At 44.1% G+C, this 22,478-nt stretch overlaps 1 protein-coding gene across 3 annotated transcripts in view; it reads right to left on the bottom strand.

Moving 5' to 3' along the window:
• Positions 1 to 7,730: 7,730 nt before the first annotated feature.
• The window catches only part of RNF144A (ring finger protein 144A), a 91,269-nt gene continuing 76,521 nt past the window's right edge, over positions 7,731 to 22,478 (bottom strand). For all 3 annotated transcript variants that reach the window (XM_077310281.1, XM_077310289.1, XM_077310272.1), the window contains 6 exons: positions 21,657 to 21,761; positions 21,409 to 21,469; positions 20,251 to 20,458; positions 17,032 to 17,179; positions 14,717 to 14,806; positions 7,731 to 12,327 (listed from right to left, as the gene is read on the bottom strand). In XM_077310281.1, the coding sequence (XP_077166396.1) occupies positions 12,196 to 12,327; positions 14,717 to 14,806; positions 17,032 to 17,179; positions 20,251 to 20,458; positions 21,409 to 21,469; positions 21,657 to 21,761 (744 nt within the window). In that variant the 3' untranslated portion in view covers positions 7,731 to 12,195. The remainder of the gene's footprint in view (positions 12,328 to 14,716; positions 14,807 to 17,031; positions 17,180 to 20,250; positions 20,459 to 21,408; positions 21,470 to 21,656; positions 21,762 to 22,478) is intronic.

Genomic DNA, 22,478 nt, shown 5'->3' with positions numbered 1-22,478 from the left:
TGAGCAAGGAAAAAATGGTATCCTAAGATTTTTAAACTCTAAATACTGTACCTAAATTGCTAATGGAATTTTACCTGTTATTGTCTTTTTAGCTGAATTATGTGTAACGTAAAGGTAAAGGTATCCCCTGTGCAAGCACCGGGTCATGTCTGACCCTTTAGCATTTTCATGGCAGACTCAGTATGGGGTGGTTTGCCAGTGCCTTCCCCAGTCATTACCGTTTACCCCCCAGCAAGCAAGCTGGGTCCTCATTTTACCGACCTCAGAAGGATGGAAGGCTGAGTCAACCTTGAGCCGGCTGCTGGGGTTGAACTCCCAGCTTCATGGGCAGAACTTTCAGACTGCATGTCTGCTGCCTTACCAATCTGCACCACAAGAGGCTCCTGTGTACATGTGTACATGTATATATATTTTTTAACTTCATTGTTAAGGCCTTTGGCCAATACAATAAAAATAATCTACTACTACTAATCAGTTTGGTTTTTCAATGCAATTTCCCTCCTTACTCCAGCTCCCATTCCACAGGACATTTTATATTCAGATCCCACAATCCCCGACCACCTTTGATGAGCAAGCCTTTAAAAAAAAATAACATCTATAAGTACAAATTAAATACATTTTGTTTTAATAATAATCTCTCAGACTATCTCAATGGGCTTTTCCAGCTCATACAGGCATTAAAGAGGTAAATGTGTTATAGAATCATAGAATCATAGAGTTGGAAGGGGCCACACAGGCCATCTAGTCCAACCCCCTGCTCAGCGCAGGATCAGGATTTGCAAACCATAGTTCTAGTGTCTTCCTTAAATAACATACTTCTGTTGTTGAGTCCAAAGGCACCTTTAAGACCAACAAAGATTTATTCAACGCTTTTATGTGCAGGCACACTTCCTCAGACAAAATGGAACAAGGATCATGAGAGTACAGATATAAAGAAAAGGTAAAATCAGTGGCACATTAGTAAACTGTGTCGTAGCATCCAAATTATGCCCTATGATCATTCTTTGCTAAAACAGCTAATCAGTCCTTTTGAGTTCAGTTGTAGTTCACAAAAACATTGGAGAAATAAAACTGTCCATGTTAATAATTAATGGCAGACAACTACAAGTTGTGAAAAGAAATAATTAAAAGAGACTAGTTACTTGCCCCATCCGTCTCCACGCAAGCCTGATAGCATCCCTGCAAGTGACAAGCCATGCTGGCCAGTTATCGTGTCCTGAGACCAGAGTTAGATTCGAATTTACACTACATATTACTAACATCACATTACAGCCACATTGTCCCAAATAAAATAAAATTCAAATAAGAGGGGGTTGTAAGGGTTAGGGTTCCCTCTGAATTAGCTTCCTTTACCCAAGTCTTGGTGTTCTACTTAACTGTGAAAATTATCTGCTGCAGGTTCTGGTGCTTCACTTTGAAATCCTAAACATTTTTTGTCCACATGGAGTCTATTCTGGACCATTCCTTTCTCTTCTTCAGTTCCAGAAAACATTTTGTTATCTTGGACCCATGCTAAGAAGAAAGTACTTATGTGCCTTTTCTCTCTCAGCATTTCAAGACCTCTGTATTTTGGATTGATGCCCTTTCCATGAAGCAGGGCAACAAAGGAGCATGCTAATTCACAAAAAAACAATTGCATGGCTCGGCATCACAAGACAGATATTAAAAGACGTGTTACTCATCCATAAGGTTAAGTATATCAGCATTTTGACTGGACAGTAAATGTATTTATATGAGGTGCATGTTAAATGTTTGAGCAGTGGAATCATTAGGCATCCTCCACAGCTGTGTGCAAAGAGTGCACCCTGCTGGTTTTTGAACAAAAATTAGGGAAGATACCAGATACTTAAAACGTAACCGTATGTATCAAAGGTACAAGTAGGAGTGCATGACTAACATTCAACTGGGCCATCAGCGTTGTATAAGACTTATACAGCAGTTTCAAAAAAGGGGACAATGCAATTTACTTAAGCTTAAAATACATGCATTGCCAAATTTGCCTAGAAGTCTTTAAATTGGCCTAGCTGTTAGGAATCTTTTATATTCTTAAAGGGAGAAGGCCACTTTTCTCTTCCTTTGCTCCAGGAGCCCCCAGTGAAATTTGAAACCCGTTAGTCCAATTAAGACTTTAACAGATCCTGCATTCCACTTGAAGGCTCTGCAGGTTGTAGATCTGAGGCTTCTCCATCATTTAGCCACTCAGTGGCTAAAAAGGCAAATGGGATTTTGGGCTGTATCAAATGGAGTATCGTGTCCAGATCACAGGAGGTGATGGTACTGCTTTACTCTGCTCTGGGTCGGCCTCACTTGGAGTACTGTGTTCAGTTTTGGGCACCCCAGTTGAAGAGGGATGTTGACAAACTGGAATGTGTCCAGAGGAGGGCAACAAAGATGATGAGGGGTTCGGAGACCAAGACATATGAAGAAAGGTTGGGAGAGTTTGGTCTGTTTAGTCTAGAGAGGAGACGACTGAGAGGGGATCTGATAACCATCTTCAAGTATTTAAAAGGCTGCCATATAGAGAGTATGGAGCAGAGTTGTTCTCTTGCCCCAGAGGGACAGACCAGAACCAATGGGATGAAATTAATTCAAAAGAAATTCCGTATAAACATCTGGAAGAAGTTCCTGACAGTTAGAGCAGTTTCTCAGTAGAACAGGCTTCCTCGCGAGGTGGTGGGTTCTCCACCTTTGGGAATTTTTAAACAGGGGCTGGATAGCCATCTGACGGAGAGGCTGATTCTGTGAAGGTTCAAGGGGGTGGCAGGTTACAGTAGATGAGTGATAGGGTTATGAGTGTCTTGCCTAGTGCAGGGGGTTTAGCCTAGAGAGGAGATGACTGAGAGGGGATCTGATAACCATCTTCAAGTATTTAAAAGGCTGCCATATAGAGGATGGAGCAGAGTTGTTCTCTCTTGCCCCAGAGGGATGGACCAGAACCATGATTGTTTCGGGCCTGCCTGATGCTTGATGCCTTCTGCCTTGTTTGAACATGCAAGATCTGTAGTGCATGTGAGTGAATCAGCAGTATACAAAGGTCCATTCCGCACAGATTCTTTGTAGCAGGAGTGTGGCAAATTGAAATCACTACAAAAATGCGGTTATGCACAACGTCGTTGACAATCTGCCACATTCCTGAAACCGATCAGCAAAAAGCGCTTCGTTGTAGCGCTTTCAGGGAAATCCCAAAAAGTGGATTCACCCTCCCGAAAGCGCTACACTCCTGCAACCAATCTGCAACACTAGCGGGAAAGTTCTGTGTGTTACCATTGTTGCGATTTCTGCAAAGTTCCTCCCCCTGGCTCTCTCCTCTGATCTTCCGGCGAAGCGATCGCCATTTTTTTTCTCCGAGCGAGCAGAGATCAACGCACCGGCAAGCCTTCGTTTACCCAGCAAGGCTTCCCCGGCTGCAGTCCCTCCCCAGAGCTGTTTTAAGTCACCAAGCACCACACAGCCCCATTTGCTGGTTTATTTTCCCTTTATTTTTCCCTTTATTTTCAGCTGAAAATTGCGCCCGTGTGCGGGGGGGTATTTTTTTTTCACTCGGGGGGAGCGTGGCAACGATGAAACGGCAGCTCAAACGCCACCTGCTAGCTAGATTGGTCTCTCCGTTGCAACGAATCAAGGCAGATTCGTTGCAACGTGTTTTTTTTTTTAAACCTGCCTTAAAGGGAAAGGGGCTTTTCGGGAGCATGATAACAGCCGCCTGGCTAGCGATTTTTGTCGAGACCGGAAACCCGTGGGAAACGATAGAAACACAACTGGATTCCACTACAAAGGCAGGTATGCATAACGACGAATTCCACTATTTAAAATGGCGTTTTTTCGTTCCGCAACCAATTTGCAACATAGATCCTGGTGCGGAATGGACCAAAGCAGTGGTCCCTAACCTCCCTCTTCCCGCCCCCCCGAAGCGAGAAGCTCGCCAGGCCGCGAGCAAATCAGCCGCCAAAGTGGCCGATTAGCTCGCGGCCTGGCAAGCTTCTTGTTTCGGGGGGGGGGGGAGAAGCTTGCCGAGCCGCAAGCTAATCGGCCACTTTGGCAGCCGATTTGCTGGCGGCCCGGAGGGGCCGGGAGAGGGAGCTGCAGCCGCTGGCATGGCGGCGGCGCAAATGTGCATGCGCGGACTGCTGCGCATGCGCGTTTGCGCTGGGGCTGCCGCGCGGGGGCCTGGGCCACCCTCTCCCACCACTCTGGAGTAGCGGTCCGCGGCAACCGGAAGGTTGCGGACCACTGGCCCAAAGAATTCCTACAGGGAGCATTGGAAATGTGTACTTAGCATAGCTAGTTTAGAATCTTTCTGATGTTTTTTAAATATTGTCCTCCAGTGTTCTGATTGGCTCTTGGAAGACTTCCTGTTCCTTTGAGCATACTCCCTCCCTGCTTGCCTCCAAAACAGAACAGATTTAATGAATGAAGACAACAGTTAGACAGAACTCTCTTTCTCTCCCCTCCTTCTACACAGAGTTGTTTCTCCTCTAAATAAAACTATTTTATTCTTTTAAGCAGCTTGGAGCTGAGCCCTTTGCATATTTAAACTCTGCCAACATAACCAACTCGGGCTGCATAATTTCTTTCTTCAACGAGAGGAACAAGTGATCACAAGGAACAAAATATATCCAAAAGGCAGAAACTTATTCATTATTCTAGCAATGGCTTAAACAGGAAATAAAATTGATGACCCACTACCCTCAGCACAGCACTGTTTAGATTCAGGTAGGTGGCCCTGTTGGTCTGAAGCAGCAGAACAAAATTTGAGTCCAAAGGCACCTCTAAGACCAACCAACACTTTGACTGAGGAAGTGTGTGTGCACATAGTGTGTGCACACTATGAGTAAAACTTTGTAGAAGTAGAAAACAAGAGGTGGTTTCTCAGAGGCCAGTCTAACTTGAGTAAAACTTAATTCTGAAGAAGGGCCCTTTTAAACATAGAAACAAAATGCCTCTTCGCTCACATAAAATTCCTGTCCCCAAGAAACTAGCTCCCGCTTGTCTTTTTCATTCTGCTTCTTTTTTCAGTCATCGCCCTTCTCAGAAACTCCTCCATTAACTCCTCTTCCAACTTTACTTCTCTTCCCTCTTCTCAGTAATATGTCCCTGGGCACCAACCATGGTTGCCAGGTAACCATCTGCTGGCAACCACTTATGATGGCCCTTCTTTCTAGCATCGACAGATCAGGGGCCTTTTTCACTGTGGCTCCAGTTCTGTGGAATGAGCTCCTGGAAGAAGTGAAGAGGACCCTGGCCTTGGGAATGTTTTCTTTTTAGAACTTGTCTTTTTTAAAAAAAAACTTTTTTAAAATTGAGTTGTACAAATGAGATATATCTGTTATTTCCTCGAGTTACAGATTGTTCAGATACCCCCATTATTATAATGTTATTATCTGGACATGTTTCTTCCTGGTCCTGTTATAAGGGGATTGTTCCAGGTCTAATCCTGTCTGATCTGGATGCAGATATTGTCCATTCTTCTTTTTCTTCTTTGGGGAAGGTGGCACTGCAAGGTGAAGGGATCCAAGACTTGTTATTTTATCTTTGTTTTCAGCTGAGGATGTTTTTTATTATTATTGAATTTTTCCACCTTCCTCCAGGGACTCAAGCTGGTTTGTAAGCAGCTTTGAACCAAGAAGAAATGCAGGATATGTTTAAATAAATAAATAACAACCCTTCTCCAGTTCCCAGAAAGTTCGTTATTTGTCCCAATTACAGTTGCTAATCCCCTTCCTAAGGAAAGCCTGTACCCATTTCCTCACATGTCTTCCCTCCCCATCTTCAACTTTCTTCCCTCATGGCATCCGCCTCACCTTTCATTCTCCATCTTCAGATTTCCTGTTTTTGCATCTACTTTTCCGCAACATTTCCCTTCTTTTCAGTCTGTTATTCCCTATCCCCCATACTAACCAAGGGTTGGAATCTCCAGCCATTTTGGTTTGTCAAAAATAGCTGTCAAGATCTGATAATATAGTCTCTCATCATGGCATTGTTTTCTCAAAGAATCTATATTGCTTGTATGATTTTTAAAAAGAGGAATATATTAGGAAACCTTGAAAGAAAAACACAAAGGCCTGAGCAGCTGAAATGATTGAAAAAAGCATTAATTTTACTGGATACAAAAGTTCCAATGAAAAGGAACTTGCTGTTCACTGTGAAAAAGGTGACAGACAAAGAGAGCAAGGGGATTTCTCAGCTTGGCCTTTTTTTCTTGCTACCAAGCCTCTAAAGGGGCATCAAAACTCTGGATCTTTCTCCCCAGGGAGATTAGTCTGTCCCCTTCTGTTTCTGTCTTCCACCAGCTGATTTTGTTTCATTTGACATTCCCTCAGTGATCCTCTGTCTGACCAATGTTTGAAATAGCAGTTTTTATGTCTCCTCACATATTTTGACTGTTTTTGTTTCCATATGTAATGAGAGGGGAGTTGGTTTTAATGGTTTTAAAATGTGATTTTATCATGTTTTAAATCCTAAGCTTCATCGGTGGTCTTTGTGAGGGCAGAAATGTGGGATAACAACCACCACCTTGGTCTTTCCACCAGCTTTGAGACCAGCTTCTCCGCCAGCTAGATGGCATTCAGAAAACAGACTGAAAAGCTTGCAGAGAAATTATACATTCAATCTCTACTACATCTTGACCTCATTACACTTACTGGAAAGCAAGGACAGCCTCAGAGAGATTGAGAGCTACCTAGCATTGGGAGTTTTCAAGGCGCATGTTGACCTTAAGTGTTAACTAATAACAATGGCTATGATTATTTTAAGAGCCTCTGGTGGTGCAGAGTGGTAAGGCAGCTGTCTGAAAGCTTTGCCCATAAGGCTGGGAGTTCAATCCCAGCAGCCGGCTCAAGGTTGACTCAGCCTTCCATCCTTCCGAGGTCGGTAAAATGAGTACCCAGCTTGCTGGGGGGTAAACGGTCATGACTGGGGAAGGCACTGGCAAACCACCCCGTATTGAGTCTGCCATGAAAACGCTGGAGGGCGTCACCCCAAGGGTCAGACATGACTCGGTGCTTGCACAGGGGATACCTTTACCTTTACCTATGATTATTTTTATTATTTATTACCCACCACTCGTGGCAGGTTACATAACAGTTCAATACAATAAAATCCCCAATTAAAATCCCATTTAAAATCCATATCCTTAAAAAGAGTCAACAATCCAATAGAGATGGCAGTAAAACAACTAAGCCCTCCCTATCACAGGGAGACTCTCAGGCGGGGAAGCAAGTATGATAATTGTTCACACTGACAATAGAGCCAGCATGGCATCGTATCTTCCTACGGGGGCCCTTCAGATCTTCCTCTGGCACTGGCCTCAACCATAAGCCTGTTGGAAGAGCTCCATTTTGCAGGCCCTGCGGAAAACCGGAAGCTCTCCCAGGGCCCGCAGCTCTTCCGGAAACTCGTTCCACCAGGTATTATAGTAAATTCACTTTACTCCCGCCATCACTGCCATGACTACAAAATGAGGTGTGCTTATTTTGTTTTAAATAAAATGGGCACACTGTTTTCATCATACTGCCATTATCTGAACTGGTTGTTAGCCGCCTTAGAAAAGGTAGGAGGGTAAGATAGGAAGAATATGGCCAGGAGCACACTTTACACTGTCTAGGTAAGTCACCGTGAGGCTTCTTCCTGGGCCAGAAAATAGTGTAAAACAACAGTTTAGGAACATCCCATTTAGTTGGCCAGAATATGGGGAGGAGGGGGGGAGCCACACAATGATCACAGGAGACAGATTCATTTAAAATATCTATTGAAATTACAAATAAAACTCTTCAATATGGTTCAAAGTACAAAACAACATTCAAAGGCATTCAATAGCTCTTTTATACATCACAGTGTTAGTGGCACAAAAATGTAGTTACATTTCAAATACAGAAACATAATTTTGTTTTTGTACACTAGTCAAATACATCGTTTATACATATGCATGACTCCTCCATGCTGCTCTATACAAGGTTAAAAATATATCCATGGTAAAATGAATAAGGAAGGTTCAGTTATACAGCAGATAACCTGTACCCAATGATCCTGTAACTCTGTTAAAGAGATTCATAGACAACAAAGGAAGAAGCACCTCTAGTCTTTGAAAAGAAACAGTAGGCTTTTGCTTTGTTGAAAAGCATTGGAGAGTAAGCAGGGAAGGAGGCCCGTGATATCTTTAATGCCATCAGTAGCAACAACAAATACCACCAATTGTCATTCTCAGTATATTCTTTAAAGGGAAGCTCGTCAAATCTGGCTTTGTGAAACTAGCTTGTAGGGTGCTTTTTAATTCTTGTTCGATACATGGTTCATTACCAAGAAGGCGCCCTGTTGATAACTTTGCAAGTCTAAAGGATGTTTTGATACAGCACAGATGTCCGTCATTCCGTTGTTATAGTGTGAAATGCACTCTATACTGCACTCTATTCTACATGTCTCCTGATTGATTTTAAAATGTCTAACATTCTGGAATTGCTGCACTGGGATTTGCCGTGGAGACATCTCACTGTTTTCTCATACAGGTTACCAGGCACAGTTCCTTTCCGTGTAGTAACTAAAAGGTTATGCAAAAAGGGTCCCAATATGGTCTCAGCTTAGTGCCCAGATCCCTTTTAGTACTAAAATTAAAACAGAATCAGTGCCCATGCACACCTGGAATCCAGTAAGGAGAGGAAAAAGGAGAGCAATGAACATTGCAATGAGCTGCACATGTGCAGTAAATTGAATAGTCTGGAAATCAAAACACATAACAATGGTGGACCATTAAACTGATGGTACTGTGTCTGACTTTGTCACAACCTCTAACTCTTGACTGGAATTCAGATACTGAGAATTTCATAGCCTTCCCTAAAAGCAACCTATCCTTATAACCCCCTTTTTAAAATTAGGGTTTTCTTTTTCAATTATGTTGAGGTCCATATGCAAAATCTGTGATGGTCTGCTCTAATGTAGACACCTATTTCTGCCAACTACCGCAGGCTACTCATTATATTTAAAAAAAGAGCTGGTCCAAACTGTTCCTTAAGATAGATGTTATTTGAAAGGGTGATCTGAAATTGTCTTTTGAACAATGAGTTTTTTTCATGGGACAATGAATTAAATTGAGAGTCACTGAAAGTTTACCCTAAGACTGAATGATTAGTAGAAAAACACCTCTGCAACATAACGTTTTGTTTACAAGTGGGCAAATTAAGGTTCAATAAAATTATCTGGTGCTCAGAGCTCAGTTTGACAGCCATTCAAAGAAGCTGAAAGTTTCCATTTCAGTAAGGGCAGAAATGACTAGCCTGGGGTCAGCTGGAAAACCTCACAGCTTACAATTAGATGCCTGTCGTGGGAGATATAAAAATAAGATAACCCTCCGCTGAAGGAGGATTTAAGGCCATGTAACCAAAGCAAGCAATAACAGAGAAATGAAATACAAAGGGTATCGGGAGCAGAAGTTCAGTTTTGATCTGATAACAAATCAGAACCTTGATAAGGGAGGCCATGCTCTCCAGGGCTTCAGAATTCTAAGTTTAAATCAGGGATGGGCAAATTGTGGCCCTCCAGTTGTCCATGGACTACAATTCCCATGAGCCCCAGGGGCTCGTGGGAATTGTAGTCCATGGACAGCTGGAGGACCACAATTTGCCCACCCCTGAATTAAATCATAGCCATGATCCTTTCGTTCCAATGGCCATTTTCTGGTCATTTTCAGAACACGCCGTGGTTAAATTGGTTTCCAACCAATGGCCATTTACTGGTTGAAAACTCACAAGTTGCGCCTGATATGTAGAACAGAATAGTGATTTAAAAATGGGGTACAGCACCTTGAACCCTTTATCCTTCTAATTAAAGAGCACCCGTCAAAATCCTGATGGAATTCTCTGTGGCATGGCACAAATTCATCTTCCAGATAAAGGACCCAAAACGGCATTCTGGCCAGAGAGGCAGCTTCCACGAATGCCCCTTGCTTATGGGTAGGAGACATATTTGTTGCACATGTGGTGCTGTCAGTGACAGAATGCCCTTGAAGATTGCCCTATATACATGCACATCAGAATGGACAAACTTGGGGCAGCCGGAAATAAGGAAAGGAAGGCCTACATTCCCAGCCTCTCAGCCTCTGGCTGGTCTCTGCCTACTCACTTCCTCTTGTTTAAAAGGGTAAGGAGGAGGAGTTGTTGAAAAAGAGTCTGCCACTACTGCAGAGAAGGGGACACAGTGTGTATCATTAAGATGCAGCGGCCTGTTTTACTGTGAGCAGAAATTCTGTGCTTTCTTTTGCTGGTGCATCCAGATAATCGGCAGCTTAGGAAACTGTTGCGTATTTTAGTTGTTTTTAAACTAACTGCAACTGGTAGCCAGTGGAGTCAGTCTCAGGGGAAAATAAAGAGTCATGTGTGCATCAGAAACATGGCACAGTTCAACTGAGACATCTGCACGCATTCACCCTGAAGTGACTGTTCGTTCGCTGCAGGGACACACTCCCTACCGGTTTTCTATTTCCTCCAATGCTTTCTGCCGGTTGCCTGATCCCAATAGACATGAGCGATGATTTTAAATCAACAGGATGTTGATTTCCACATCTGACTCCCTCTGGAGAAGTGCAGCACTTCAAATTAGGTAACAGATGGGACGGCAAAGCAGCAAAAAAATCCAAATTTAAAACAGGAAATGGATATTACTTTTTTTTTTCTTAAAAAAAAAATCCCCAAACATCTTAATTGTTACATTATCATACAGCAGGAGATATAATTGGTTTGAAAGTGGACTTAATATTTATAATGTTTAAACAGATTTCACATGTTATCACTGCAGGCATTTTATTAGATGAAGCGAGGGGAAAAGTTTAGAAGTTTCCATAGTTTAAGAGGATGCAGTTGCTGACAGTCATATAAACAAATTTAGTACTCTGAAACACGATCCTTCCCACTCCAAGTAGATAAGTGTTTCTGGGTTCAAGAAATCTCTCTTCCCACCTCCCAGACGGTATTTGGTGTGTTCCAGACATTAAATAAAAAGGAGGCCCATTACTGAACCCTTCCTCCTCCAAGGTCAAGATGTCATGACAGTCCCTGCCCGAGAGCTCAAGTAACTTGAGAGCTGGGACCCTGGGAAAGAGCATAAACAGCTGAGAGATGTCCCCTTGCAGTGTAGTGGTTAGTGTTCATCTATGTTTGTGTGTGTGCACACAGGCCAAAGGCTGGCTGGGTAGAGGAAGGAAGCTGAGCCCTATGACTGGTCCTCCCTGTGCACAGAGTTGTGCCCGAATGGGGAAGGATCGTGCCTTTAATGTACTAATATCAGCATCTGTCATCAAGACAGATAAGTCATGCCTTGAATCTTCACAATATTTAGGAGAACATCTTTTCTAGTTTCAATAGAATGCTCTCTTATATGTACACAAAAAGATTCCTGGATCAGAAGTTAGGCAGCCCTACTGATAGAGAAGGTGGCTAAAGTAATAGCAAAGAAAAAAAATAATCCAGGAAAAGAAAACAGAAAAAGAGCAATGAATCCCCATTAAAAACAACGACAGCCTAGATTAGACAACAGAGCTTATGTTATAACTCGATTTTAGGGAGGTGGGGGACCCGTTATGCAATTTTTTTTTTTTAAAGTATGTCTGCACAAAACAACTCATACGATTCTCCAGAACATTAGCAGAAGCAATCCAATTACTTGTCTTTGAAAAACCACAGGCAACTGAGGGTCTTTAAGTACCTTACTGGGCTGCCACTATTACGGTGTTCGGTGGGTTTGGATATTTTCTAATTAGAACCGAGACCTAAATGTAAAAAAAAAAAAAAAAAACGAGCGAGCGAGCGAGCGAGATGCTTATACTAAATTCAACAGATCTTCAAATGACAAATGGTACTGAAAACACATAAGTTTAGCAGTAAGACACCTTAGTTTGATGCAACTGATATGTGAAAAAAAAAATTGTTTTATGATAAGATACAAACTCAGTTCCAAGTCTCCCAAAGGAGCCTCAGGGCCAACCAGAAATGCTCAGTGTACATCTCTGATGTCTGGCTTGTTTTATACCAGCCCCTAAACACACACTGGAATCGCTTGGTGCTGGAGATAAGCAGCTCCGTGGCTGCTGTGGCACTGGCACCGCAGGTCCTGCTTCAAGTCCGAATTGGGTCGAGTAAGGCTAAGCTCAACATTAAGTGCAAGGAAGGGCGGGAAACATACTGCAAGGAACCAGCTCCGTCTTCACGCCACCTAAGTCGGCAGAGGGTCGTCGTCTCCTTTATTACACTTGCACTTGCAGCAGAGAACGAACGGCGTAGCGAGTAAAAGGAAAGGAGAAGCCACTAACAGCAACAGGCCGAACCCTGCGAAGATGCCCACAACCTGGAAGGCAAATAACAAGAGAAAAGGATGTGAGATCCCCAGTGGCCTCAAACTGCTTTAAGGGAGACTGGAGAAGAGTTAACTTTTTCCGCACATAACACACACACATAGAGCTGTCTTGCAGGAGTTCAGAGGAAGTGGCTGGCCAAGGTCGTTCTTGCCTACTTTGGCTGCAGACCATCCTATAGGTTCGCAAGCAGAGGATTCTTTTCAAGTATAGATGCCAAGGGCTGACATTGGGGCCTAAAAGGTAAAGGTATCCCCTGTGCAAGCACGGAGTCATGTCTGACCCTTGGGGTGACGCCCTCCAGCGTTTTCATGGCAGACTCAATACGGGGTGGTTTGCCAGTGCCTTCCCCAGTCATTACCGTTTACCCCCCAGCAAGCTGGGTACTCATTTTACCGACCTCGGAAGGATGGAAGGCTGAGTCAACCTTGAGCCGGCTGCTGGGATTTGAACTCCCAGCCTCATGGGCAGAGCTTCAGGTAGCATGTCGCTGCCTTACCACTCTGCGCCACAAGAGGCTCATGACATTGGGACCTACTGCATTCAAAATGGATGCTCTATCTATTCCTCTCCAGAAGTCAGGATAGGGCTATTGCACAGATCCCTTCTCTGGAAAAATTTGCAACCTAAACGTCACCAAAGGGGGAGACAGGAAAGACCAAAAGGAAGAGAAGACAGAAGAGGTGTTGGGAGTGGAAGGCAGCTGAGCCAGTGGAGTGGTGTGCATATTTTAGTAAGCGATGAAGGCGAGGCTGAACCAAAGATCAAGCCAGTCAAACTAGGTTTTCGGGAAGGACTATTATACATGAATGCTGATTAGCTTAATGGAGCACCGAAGGCTTCAAAGTTAACAGATTGCCAAGAACCACTCATATGGAAGGTACTGTGAAGTGTAATCGAGTCATATGCATGGGAATCACAGAATTTCACCCCTCGGGGATCGAGCTAGAGGTATAAATAGTATTCTGAGAAGCTGTTCTGATATTTTGGTATGGCATGCCCAGATACGTTTAATAATTTTTAAAGGTCATGGGAAAGGAGTGCATTATTTCACCATCAATTCTATGACATGAGCAATTTTGCAGCAGGAACGGTGGTCATTTTGGGCATTTTGCTTTGAATTTTATTATCTTTCCTTTATTATATCTAATCAGCAGGTGGCGCTGTTGAACAAAATTAATTTTGAAGGCTACATGGCTGAATTATATAATGGGGGACTGAATATTGTAGGGTTTTTTTAAATCCACAATTTCTTAATTTCATCATTGTACAGAAGCAACAACAAAAAAGACGTGAGTATTTCACGCGCACTTCACCACTTGTTCAGCAAAATATGCGGCTGCTTCCTCCCCTGTCTCTACCCTCTTTTTTGCCCTAGGCACAAACCACTCCACTGCAACATCGTACTGTTTATAGAATTGATGCACATTTTCTCTTTAGCTTTAATTTCTTTAATACTCTCCGGTGTCAGAACACAGAACTCTGAAAGCCTAGTAACTTTCAACGGCTAGCAATCTGCTTTGCGGGCCACCTCAATCTAGCCAAGTTCTTTTAGGATTACTCCGTAAATCCTGTTACTGCTCTCTTTTTTTGTGCTCATCAAAGATCCAGCAGCACGCTGGCATAGCTACAGGAGGTTGCTGTGTCCGAGACCTCTGTTTTTCATGAATCCCCAAGAGCAGGGGTAGTCAACCTGTGGTCCTCCAGATGTTCATAGACTACAATTCCCATGAGCCCCTGCCAGCAAATATTGGATTCCATTTTCAATTAAAATCTGTTATTGAGCTGTTGCGTATCAAATATACAAGTTTGGCCACTGACTCATATTCTGTCAATGTATTTAACCAATCTGAAAGACCTGGTAAGGATTCTTTTTTTCCACCTCGATGCATGTAGGATCCTGACAGCTGTTATTTAACCATATATTTGACAAGCTTACTAACATTTTAAGAAGAAGAGCTGGCTTTTTGTCCCCCACTTTTTCCTACCTGAAGGAATCTCAAAGACGCTTACAATCACCCACCCTTCCTCTCCCCACAACAGACACCCGGTGAAGTAGATGAGGCAGGGAGCTCTGAGAGAACTGTAACTGCTCCAAGGTCACCCAGCTGGCTGCATGTGGAGGAGTGGGGAATCAAACCTGGTTTTTCAGCTTAGAGGCCGCTCACCATTCTTAACCAAGCTGACTCTCGTACCGTTTAGTACTATATTTAATAATGTCATCTTGGATCCATTGCTAATGCGGTTTTCAGTGCCTTTTGCATTTCATCATGAATCATAATCCAATATTCCCTTGCTCCCTGACAAGTGAGCCCATGATTATCTTAATTCGCTTCAGTTCCGTGCGAAGCATGAAATACGCCAAAGGTACCTGGCACCCACCTGTGTTCTATGCCAAATCACTGATGCCCTGGAATGACCCAGCTTATTTCGGCAGGGGCCTTTGTCATAGTGGATAAGGAGAAAATCATCCTGTAAGCCAGCAGAGAAGACAAAAAATCTGTTTGGTGAAACCGGTGACTGGGAAGGAATCCTTTTCAAAGCAATGCCCCCCCCCCCAATGTCAGGTGACAGATGCTGACAGCACGGAGGGCTGTGGGCTAAGGGGGCACTCGTGCTTAGGGTTGTACTGTTAGGACTGCAACCTGCCAGCTAAAGCTGCAACCAAAGACTTCCACGGGCTTTCCCTTTGGCTTTTGGGCAGAATACTAAAAGCAGATAAGAGGCTACTAGGAAAGGGTGACTGTCCTTGAAGGAGGTGGATGCTGCTCAATGCCCCAAGTAAAGAGAAACTGCTTTCGGCACTATGATGCATCCTCCTCCCACGCTGGAGGGACAGGGCTTGGCACGGCTTTGGTGGCTTTGCAAGGTGAAATGACGTCACTCAGAGTTGGCTGCTGATTCACAAGGAGACGGGCTGCAGCGTCAGGGATGCGGCTCACAGAAACACATGCTTTGGCCACTGAGCCTGGATTCAGTATTATATAAATACTCCTCTTTGTCAAAAGACTGGCTAGGACATCAGTCGGTCACTTGCACTGAAAAACCCATGAGAATGAACCTAAGCATTCCTGCTTGGTCTCCGTACAAACTGGAAGCGGGGAGGGGTAACTGGTTCCCGGCACTTCTTCGGGCCAGAATGGGCAAGCCGCGTGGGTGTATTGCTTATTTACAACATTTCCGTGCCTTATTCCCACCCACATAAAGTTACCCAAGGTGGCAAGTTTCAACATTAAAACACTTAAAAGACATTAACAGCTCTTCATGTCCAAATATATGTACAAGATTTGAACAATTCTATGTCAGCATAATAAACATGAATAGCACAAAGCCAGGGAGGAAGGCCAATAACAGTTAGCAGAGGAATGCCAACCTGAACAAAAAAAAAAGGTCTTCACTCACTGGCAGAAGGCAAGGGTGCAGGGGCCTTGGGGAGGGAGTTTCAGAGTTCTGAGGCCATGATCAAGAATTCCCTTTTTCAGGGTCCAGCCTCAGATGGGCCTCCCAAGAGGGCCTCCCAAGAGGAACAGGTAGGGGGGGTCCATATGGGAGACTGCTTTATACAGTACATACATATACTTTGTAATGACATATTAAGCCAGGCTTTCTCAACCAGGGTTTCGTGAAACCCTGAGGATTCTTGAAGGCCCTGGAAGGATTTCCCGAATGAGTGGAAGTTAATTAATTTATATATATATGTATGTATGTATGTATGTATGTATGTATGTATGTATGTATGTATGTATGTATGTATGTATGTATGTATGTATGTATGTATGTATGTATATAGAGAGAGAGAGAGAGTGAGAGAGAGAGAGAGAGAGAGAGAGAGAGAGAGAGAGAGATGTAGATATAGAGATATAGATATAGAGATAGATAGATATATAGATATATTGATATATATAGATATAGATATATATAGATAGATATAGATGTAGATATATAGATAGATATAGATATATAGATAGATAGATAGATAGAGATATATAGAGATATATAGAGAGATAAGATAGATAGAGATAGATAGATATAGATATATATAAAAAATTGTTAAAAGTTTATCAGGTGATATGACCATATATGGTCATGTTAACCTAACCCCCTACCCCCCCACAAAAAAAAAGGCTAATGCAGGGCCTGAAGGGGCTGTGAAGGGGACCCCGGTGGGCATGTACACAGTTCTGCTTCCCAACTATATTCTGCACAATCACACACCCTTCTGGGGTGTCTCAAAGCCTCAAGAACCTTTCAGGGCTTTCTCAATGGGGAAAAAGTTGAGAAAGGCTGCACTATGGCCTTTGCTGGGAAGAGCAATTTAGCCAAAACTAAGATGAGAGGCATTCCGTCCCAATGTGACCCCTAAACTACACCATCATCTTGGGAATAATCTATGAAATCTTTTAACAGTTTGGGTTTTGTTGTTGTTGTTGTGGTGGTAATGCTTCCATCCTCTGACGAGCATGTGATGTTCCTGTGATGAGCAGCTTGTGTGTGTGATCGCTCACGTCTGCCAAGGCAATCTGCTATCTAGAATTTGTTAATGTTGGGGCATTCAATGGGTTCTTTTATCATTTTTAACCATTCCCTCAGCGTGCAATTCGGAATCCGTTCAAGTGGCAAGGGCATTTACTATCCATTACGGGGATAGCGGGCAATAATCTCTTTGCCTCAAACTCAGCTGTGCCGAATATACTCACGTCAAGCGATTCCAAACAGTACCAGCAAAAGGCGTGTTTGCAGTTTTTACACATCATCTGAGCACAGCCTTCATCCCGTTCGATATAAACCTTGCATTTGGGGCAGCGTTTGATTGGAGCGTCGTCTTCTTCCACTTTAAAAACGGAGCTGGAAGAGACATTTGGGGAATGCTCGGTTTATGGAGCCGTTGCTTTCCCGGTGTTCCCAGAGGTTATGTAAAGTATTTTTATCAAAATGCACAAAACGGGATCAGAAACAAATACTGTGTCGACGGCGGTCTTGGGTATTGGCACGGACCCTGGCTTGCCATCCTGAGGAGCTGACCACTACCAGCTTACTGGTGTTTTTATTGTCCGACTGGCTTTGCTTAATTGTAGTAGACCAGGACAGACAGACAGATACACATTTTCCAAACAAATAAAAACAGATGTATTGGGAGGGACACGGAAGAAATACTACCCTGCTTATTCTTCTGGATCTTTTGGCTGATTTCAAAGGCACTGACCGTGGTGTTTTTTGGGCCTCAGAAGCCAAGATGTGAACTTTTTTTTTGGGGGGGGGGGGGTATCACACTTTGGTGAGTTCAATCGTAGTTGGCCAACAGGTCCCAGAAGAAGAAATGGAGTGGCACCCCACTTTTTGCTACCTGAAATGGCTTATGATCACCTACTGTTCCTCTCCCCACAACATACACCCTGTGAGGTTAAGAGAGCTCTGAGAGAACCGTGAGTGGCCCAAGGCTACCCATCTGGCTACATGTGAAGAAGTGGGGAATCGAATCCAGTTCTCCAGATTAGAGGCCACTGCTCTTCACTACTATACCATGCTGGCTCAAACTGACTGCCAAAGAGGGGATTCTGTTTTCTGACCCCATGGTGTTTGAACGGTAGGGATCTGTCTTGCCCCGATAGCATTTGACGCTGATATTAAACCAGAGGGGCCACCTGGAGAAAAGCATCATCACTATGCTGATGTCACCCGGCTCTACTATGGGCTCCATTGGGATGCAGTGAGGCCTTGGATGCCCTGGAGGCCACAGATGGCTGGATGAAGTTCAGTCCAAGTAAAACAGAGATCATGTTGGGCAATAACAGTGCCCACCCAAGACTGAGACATTGCTCTGTTCCAAGCAGGTCCACATTTCACCCTGAATGGGGCAGATTCAGTTTCAAGGAGCTGCTGGATTTACTGTGGGAGATTAAGATCTCCTCTATTGTACGAGGTGTCTTTAACGAGCTTTCGTTTGTCCACCAACTACAATCCTTCTTGGAAAGCTGGGATTTTGCCACGATCAAATTCAGGCTAGATTATTACAACGGATTTTGTAAGCAGCTCATCAACTGGTTTGTGTAGAACGGTGCTGTAAGACTATTGATAGGGTCCAAAATATTGATCTCAATGGCTTGGGACCAGGATATTTAAAGGTCTGCTCCCCCCCCCCCCGTCATGTTCTAGCCAGCCTTCTAAAATCCTCATCCAAAGCCATGTTGCCTTCTACCTTTCTACTCTCCATGCAAGTCACACAAGTGACTTGACTACAACAAAGTGCCCTTTGTAGTGCTTCCCATGAACAAAACCCAGGTACTGTATGCATGATTTGAACTAGGTGGAGTACCATAATTGTCTTCACGGGAAGCACTATGAGGAACAGTTTGCTGTAGTTAAGCCTGAAGCTGTGTGGCTGGAGACAGACTGAGCTGACTCTTTTTTTTTTTTTTAAGTAGCATCTAACTTAGCTCCAGCACTGTGACTGGCTAATTCTGCACTTTTTTCCATTGTGGATCCTGCTGAATTCAGATCGATTGAACTCAGACCTTCCTCTATCCCCCCCCCCCTAATTGAAACAGAAAGTGGTGGAAGAGAATTGGAGAATTGGGTGGTGGTGGAAGAGAATTGGAGACAGCCGGTGGGGGGGATAAATCTAAGAGGCAAATCTCTGCTGAGAGAAGTCAGGGCTTCTGGAGCGCAGTCGCTTTAAGATAGTGGTTCTCAACCTGGGGGTCGAATGACGCTTTCACTGGGGTTGCGGCAGAGCAAGCAGCTTGGGGGGGGGGGCATCCACACAACAGCCTTGTGGGGTAGATCGAGATAAGAGCGTTCGTCTGTCTGGAGCAGCGGAAAAGAGCGAAATTGGCATGGTGAGACAAGAGGCAGAACTGAACTGAGAAACCCCATGAAAAAAAAACAATTTATATACAATCATGAATAAAGGATCTCCACACCACTGATCAGTTTCCGTTTAATTTCTGTGAAAGAACACTTGCATAATTTTATGGTTGGGGGGTCACTACAACATGAGGAAGTGTATAAAAGGGTTGCAGCATTAGGAAGGTTGAGAACCACTGCTTTAAGAGAGCCAGTTTCTAATGCCAGGTTGAATCTGTACTCCCCCGCATGCAGCCAGCTGGGTGATGTTGGGCTCGCCACAAAGCTGATAAAGCTCTTCTGACTGAGCAGTGATATCAGGGCTCTCTCAGCCTCACCACAGGGTGTCTGTTGTGGGGAGAGGAAAGGGAAGGTGACTGTAAGCCACTTTGAGCCTCCTTCGGGTAGAGAAAAGTGGCATATAAGAACCAACTCTTCTTCTTTTCTTCTTTAAGACAAGCCTTGCAACTGGGAACCAGGAAGTCTTTGAACTGACGTCCTGGCCAATCAGGGAAGACTGCTTTGCTACAGCATTGGAAGCACAAGGAAGTAAGTTAATTCGCAAAAAGCAGAGAGCTGCACATTTACTGATGCCTATTTTTGAAATATCCACTTCTGGGTATTGCTGGGGAAAGGTAGGGTCACTCCTGATCAATCATGCATGTTACAGAAGGAAAATTTAAAGCACCACAAACCAACGTGGAAATCAAATTCCATGTAGACGGCAGGGATTTATTCGAGCTGGCAGTGGGTAAAAAGCCCCATGCAGACCACACCAGGGGTAGTCAACCTGTGGTCCTCCAGATATTCATGGACTACAATTCCCATAAGCCCCTGCCAGCAAATGCTCATGGGAATTGTAGCCCATGAACATCTGGAGGACCACAGGTTTGACTACCCCTGGACTATACCACTGTCTCCTTGTGCAGAGGATCAGGAACATACAGGGTGAAATACAGGTCTGTGGTACAGACGGGTCTGGGGTCCTCCTGATGTCACTTTTTAGTTGCAAGTGATTGGGGAGGGGGAGACTCAACACTCGAGGAGCTATGCCTACATAGTAATTCCTGTACCTTGTCTCCCCTGGAAGGAAGCTGATTGGCATATTCTCTTGACAGCCTTGCCCTGGATGCCAATTGGATTTGCATGCTGAACAGAATTCTATGTCGCACGACTGGCATTGTACCAGCTGGGGATTCTGAGGTCCTGATTCCTGAAGTTGGCAGACTGCTTGACAGGATGAAGACGGGCACCATGTCCGGCAGGGGTCCAGCAGCACCTCTGTATGGAAAACAAATGAAGGGCAAAAGTGAAGACGCAGCCTTGCTTCTGAATCACAACGTGCGTACGGGATGGCTTGATGACTCACTAGATACCTCAACCCAGGCAAGCTCTGAGCAGCTCTGGACATTATGGAATGTGTGCAGAAGTGCAAATGCACCTCTTGGAAGGAAAGATGTGAAAAATTCTAGCTGGTTATATATGGAAAAGAAAAGGAGCAGGAAACATGGATCATTTCTGGGTTTCCGGGCAGGTTTCTTCCCATCCTCCCCCACAGCCTTCGTAACAGCACGCTCAATATGGATGTCAGTTTGATGGATGGCCTGAGATGTCTTTGGGGAATTTTCACAAGTGACGTTAAGTTTGTCACAGAAGACCAAAAGCAACATTCTGAATAAAAAGCAGCCAACAAGAATATTTAGATCAAAAGTCCAATTGTGCACCTGAAGGAGATCCAGACCATCATGGCATACAGGAAGCATTAACCACTATACTTGAATCTAAATGAAGAATCTTGTATCTGAACACAGTTAGGCTCCTTCTGAAGCAGGGCCTTTTCAAACACACAGAGAAATGAAATAAGAAATGAAATGCCTCATAGCTCACATGACTCCCTCCCCCACAAGGAACTGACTTTTCGCTCGTTTCTTTTTCACTTTTCATTCAGCTTCTTCCCTCAACCCCTGCCCTCCTCAGTAACTTCTCCTCCAACTTAACCTCCCTGCCCTCCGCTCAGTGGTATGTCCCTGGGCACTGGCTACGGTGGTCAGGAAGCCATCTGCCGGTTATCCAACCACTTATGATGGTCTATCCGCATTGGCCAGAGCCTGGCCCTTTCCCATTGTTGCTTGCTCCAGGTCTGTGGAAAGGCCTCCCCAAAGAAATGAAGGGGTCCCTTGCTTAGGGCCCAAAGAAGATTCTGTTATAAAGTCTGCTCCTGAATACTGTACCTCTTTCAAACTGTAACTTCTTATACTTCTGCATGATTTCTGATGCGACCATACACTCAATCTGTTGTAAGGGGAGAGATAAAGAAGGAACAGATTAACGACGGCCATAACCAAAGTCCTGCTACACGAAGGGAGACAATGAGTTTGGTGCAAGAATGACACAGCGGCCTTCTCTCCCTACCCCTGCCCCCTGTGATGTAGCGTTACGGGGCTTCTGGGGAAGAAGTTGTTTGTACTAGGGAACCTACTTCATTTTCTTGTAGGTGTCCTCGCTTCGGACAGGCCGCATCCGGACAGCTAATTGCAGTTTCTAGACCTTCCTTGATCAAGAGCTCTACGTACTGCTTCAGGCACTGTAAAAAAGAAAAGCCAAACACAAGTATTGTAAATAACCCAGTAAATTGTATGATCTGAGAGTGCTCTTAGATTTCTCAGATAAGCTGCCAAGGATGTCAAGGACCTACCAGCCTTGTATTTCTGCCTCCTTTCAAACCCTTTTCATGGAAGAGTCTGTGGAGGCCTTCTGCAAGGAGGGCTCTCTTTATTAGGAGGCCCCTTGCATGACACTTGCACTTCTTAGTCAAGTTCTGACAATGGGATGGTGATAATGCCAAGGATAGTTAGGAATCCCAGCCACTTCAGGCTCAAATGTGCCCAACAGGACTTTCTACAGCACAGCATCCAGATTAAAGAGTCAGCTCAGTTTAAAAAAAAAAGGGGGGGGGTGAACAGAAAAGGAATTCCTGTTCAAGAAACACACTCTTGATCACAAAACCAGAACACTCCCAGGGCTGGTGTTGGCCCCTGGGTTGTTGCCAGTGAGGCAACAACCCCTCCCTCCCCGATAGTCTTCTGAGCGTGGGGATAGAGTTATTTATCGCCTTGTTTGCTGTGGCTTTTCTGTATTATATTGGTATGTCCTTTTTAATGGGAATTTTAATGAGTTTTTTTTTAATGAGGACTTTGTGACCCGCCACAAGCCATTGTATAGGAGACGCAGGATATAAATCACATAAATAAATAAAAATAGATAAAACAATTTATGCCATACTTTTAGCCCTGGCCTCTGA

Source organism: Paroedura picta, chromosome 1, assembly GCF_049243985.1.
Source record: "Paroedura picta isolate Pp20150507F chromosome 1, Ppicta_v3.0, whole genome shotgun sequence".
Taxonomy (NCBI): Eukaryota; Metazoa; Chordata; class Lepidosauria; order Squamata; family Gekkonidae; genus Paroedura; species Paroedura picta.
Note: the sequence above shows the minus strand (reverse complement) of the source record. Positions and strands in the feature narration are given on the sequence as shown.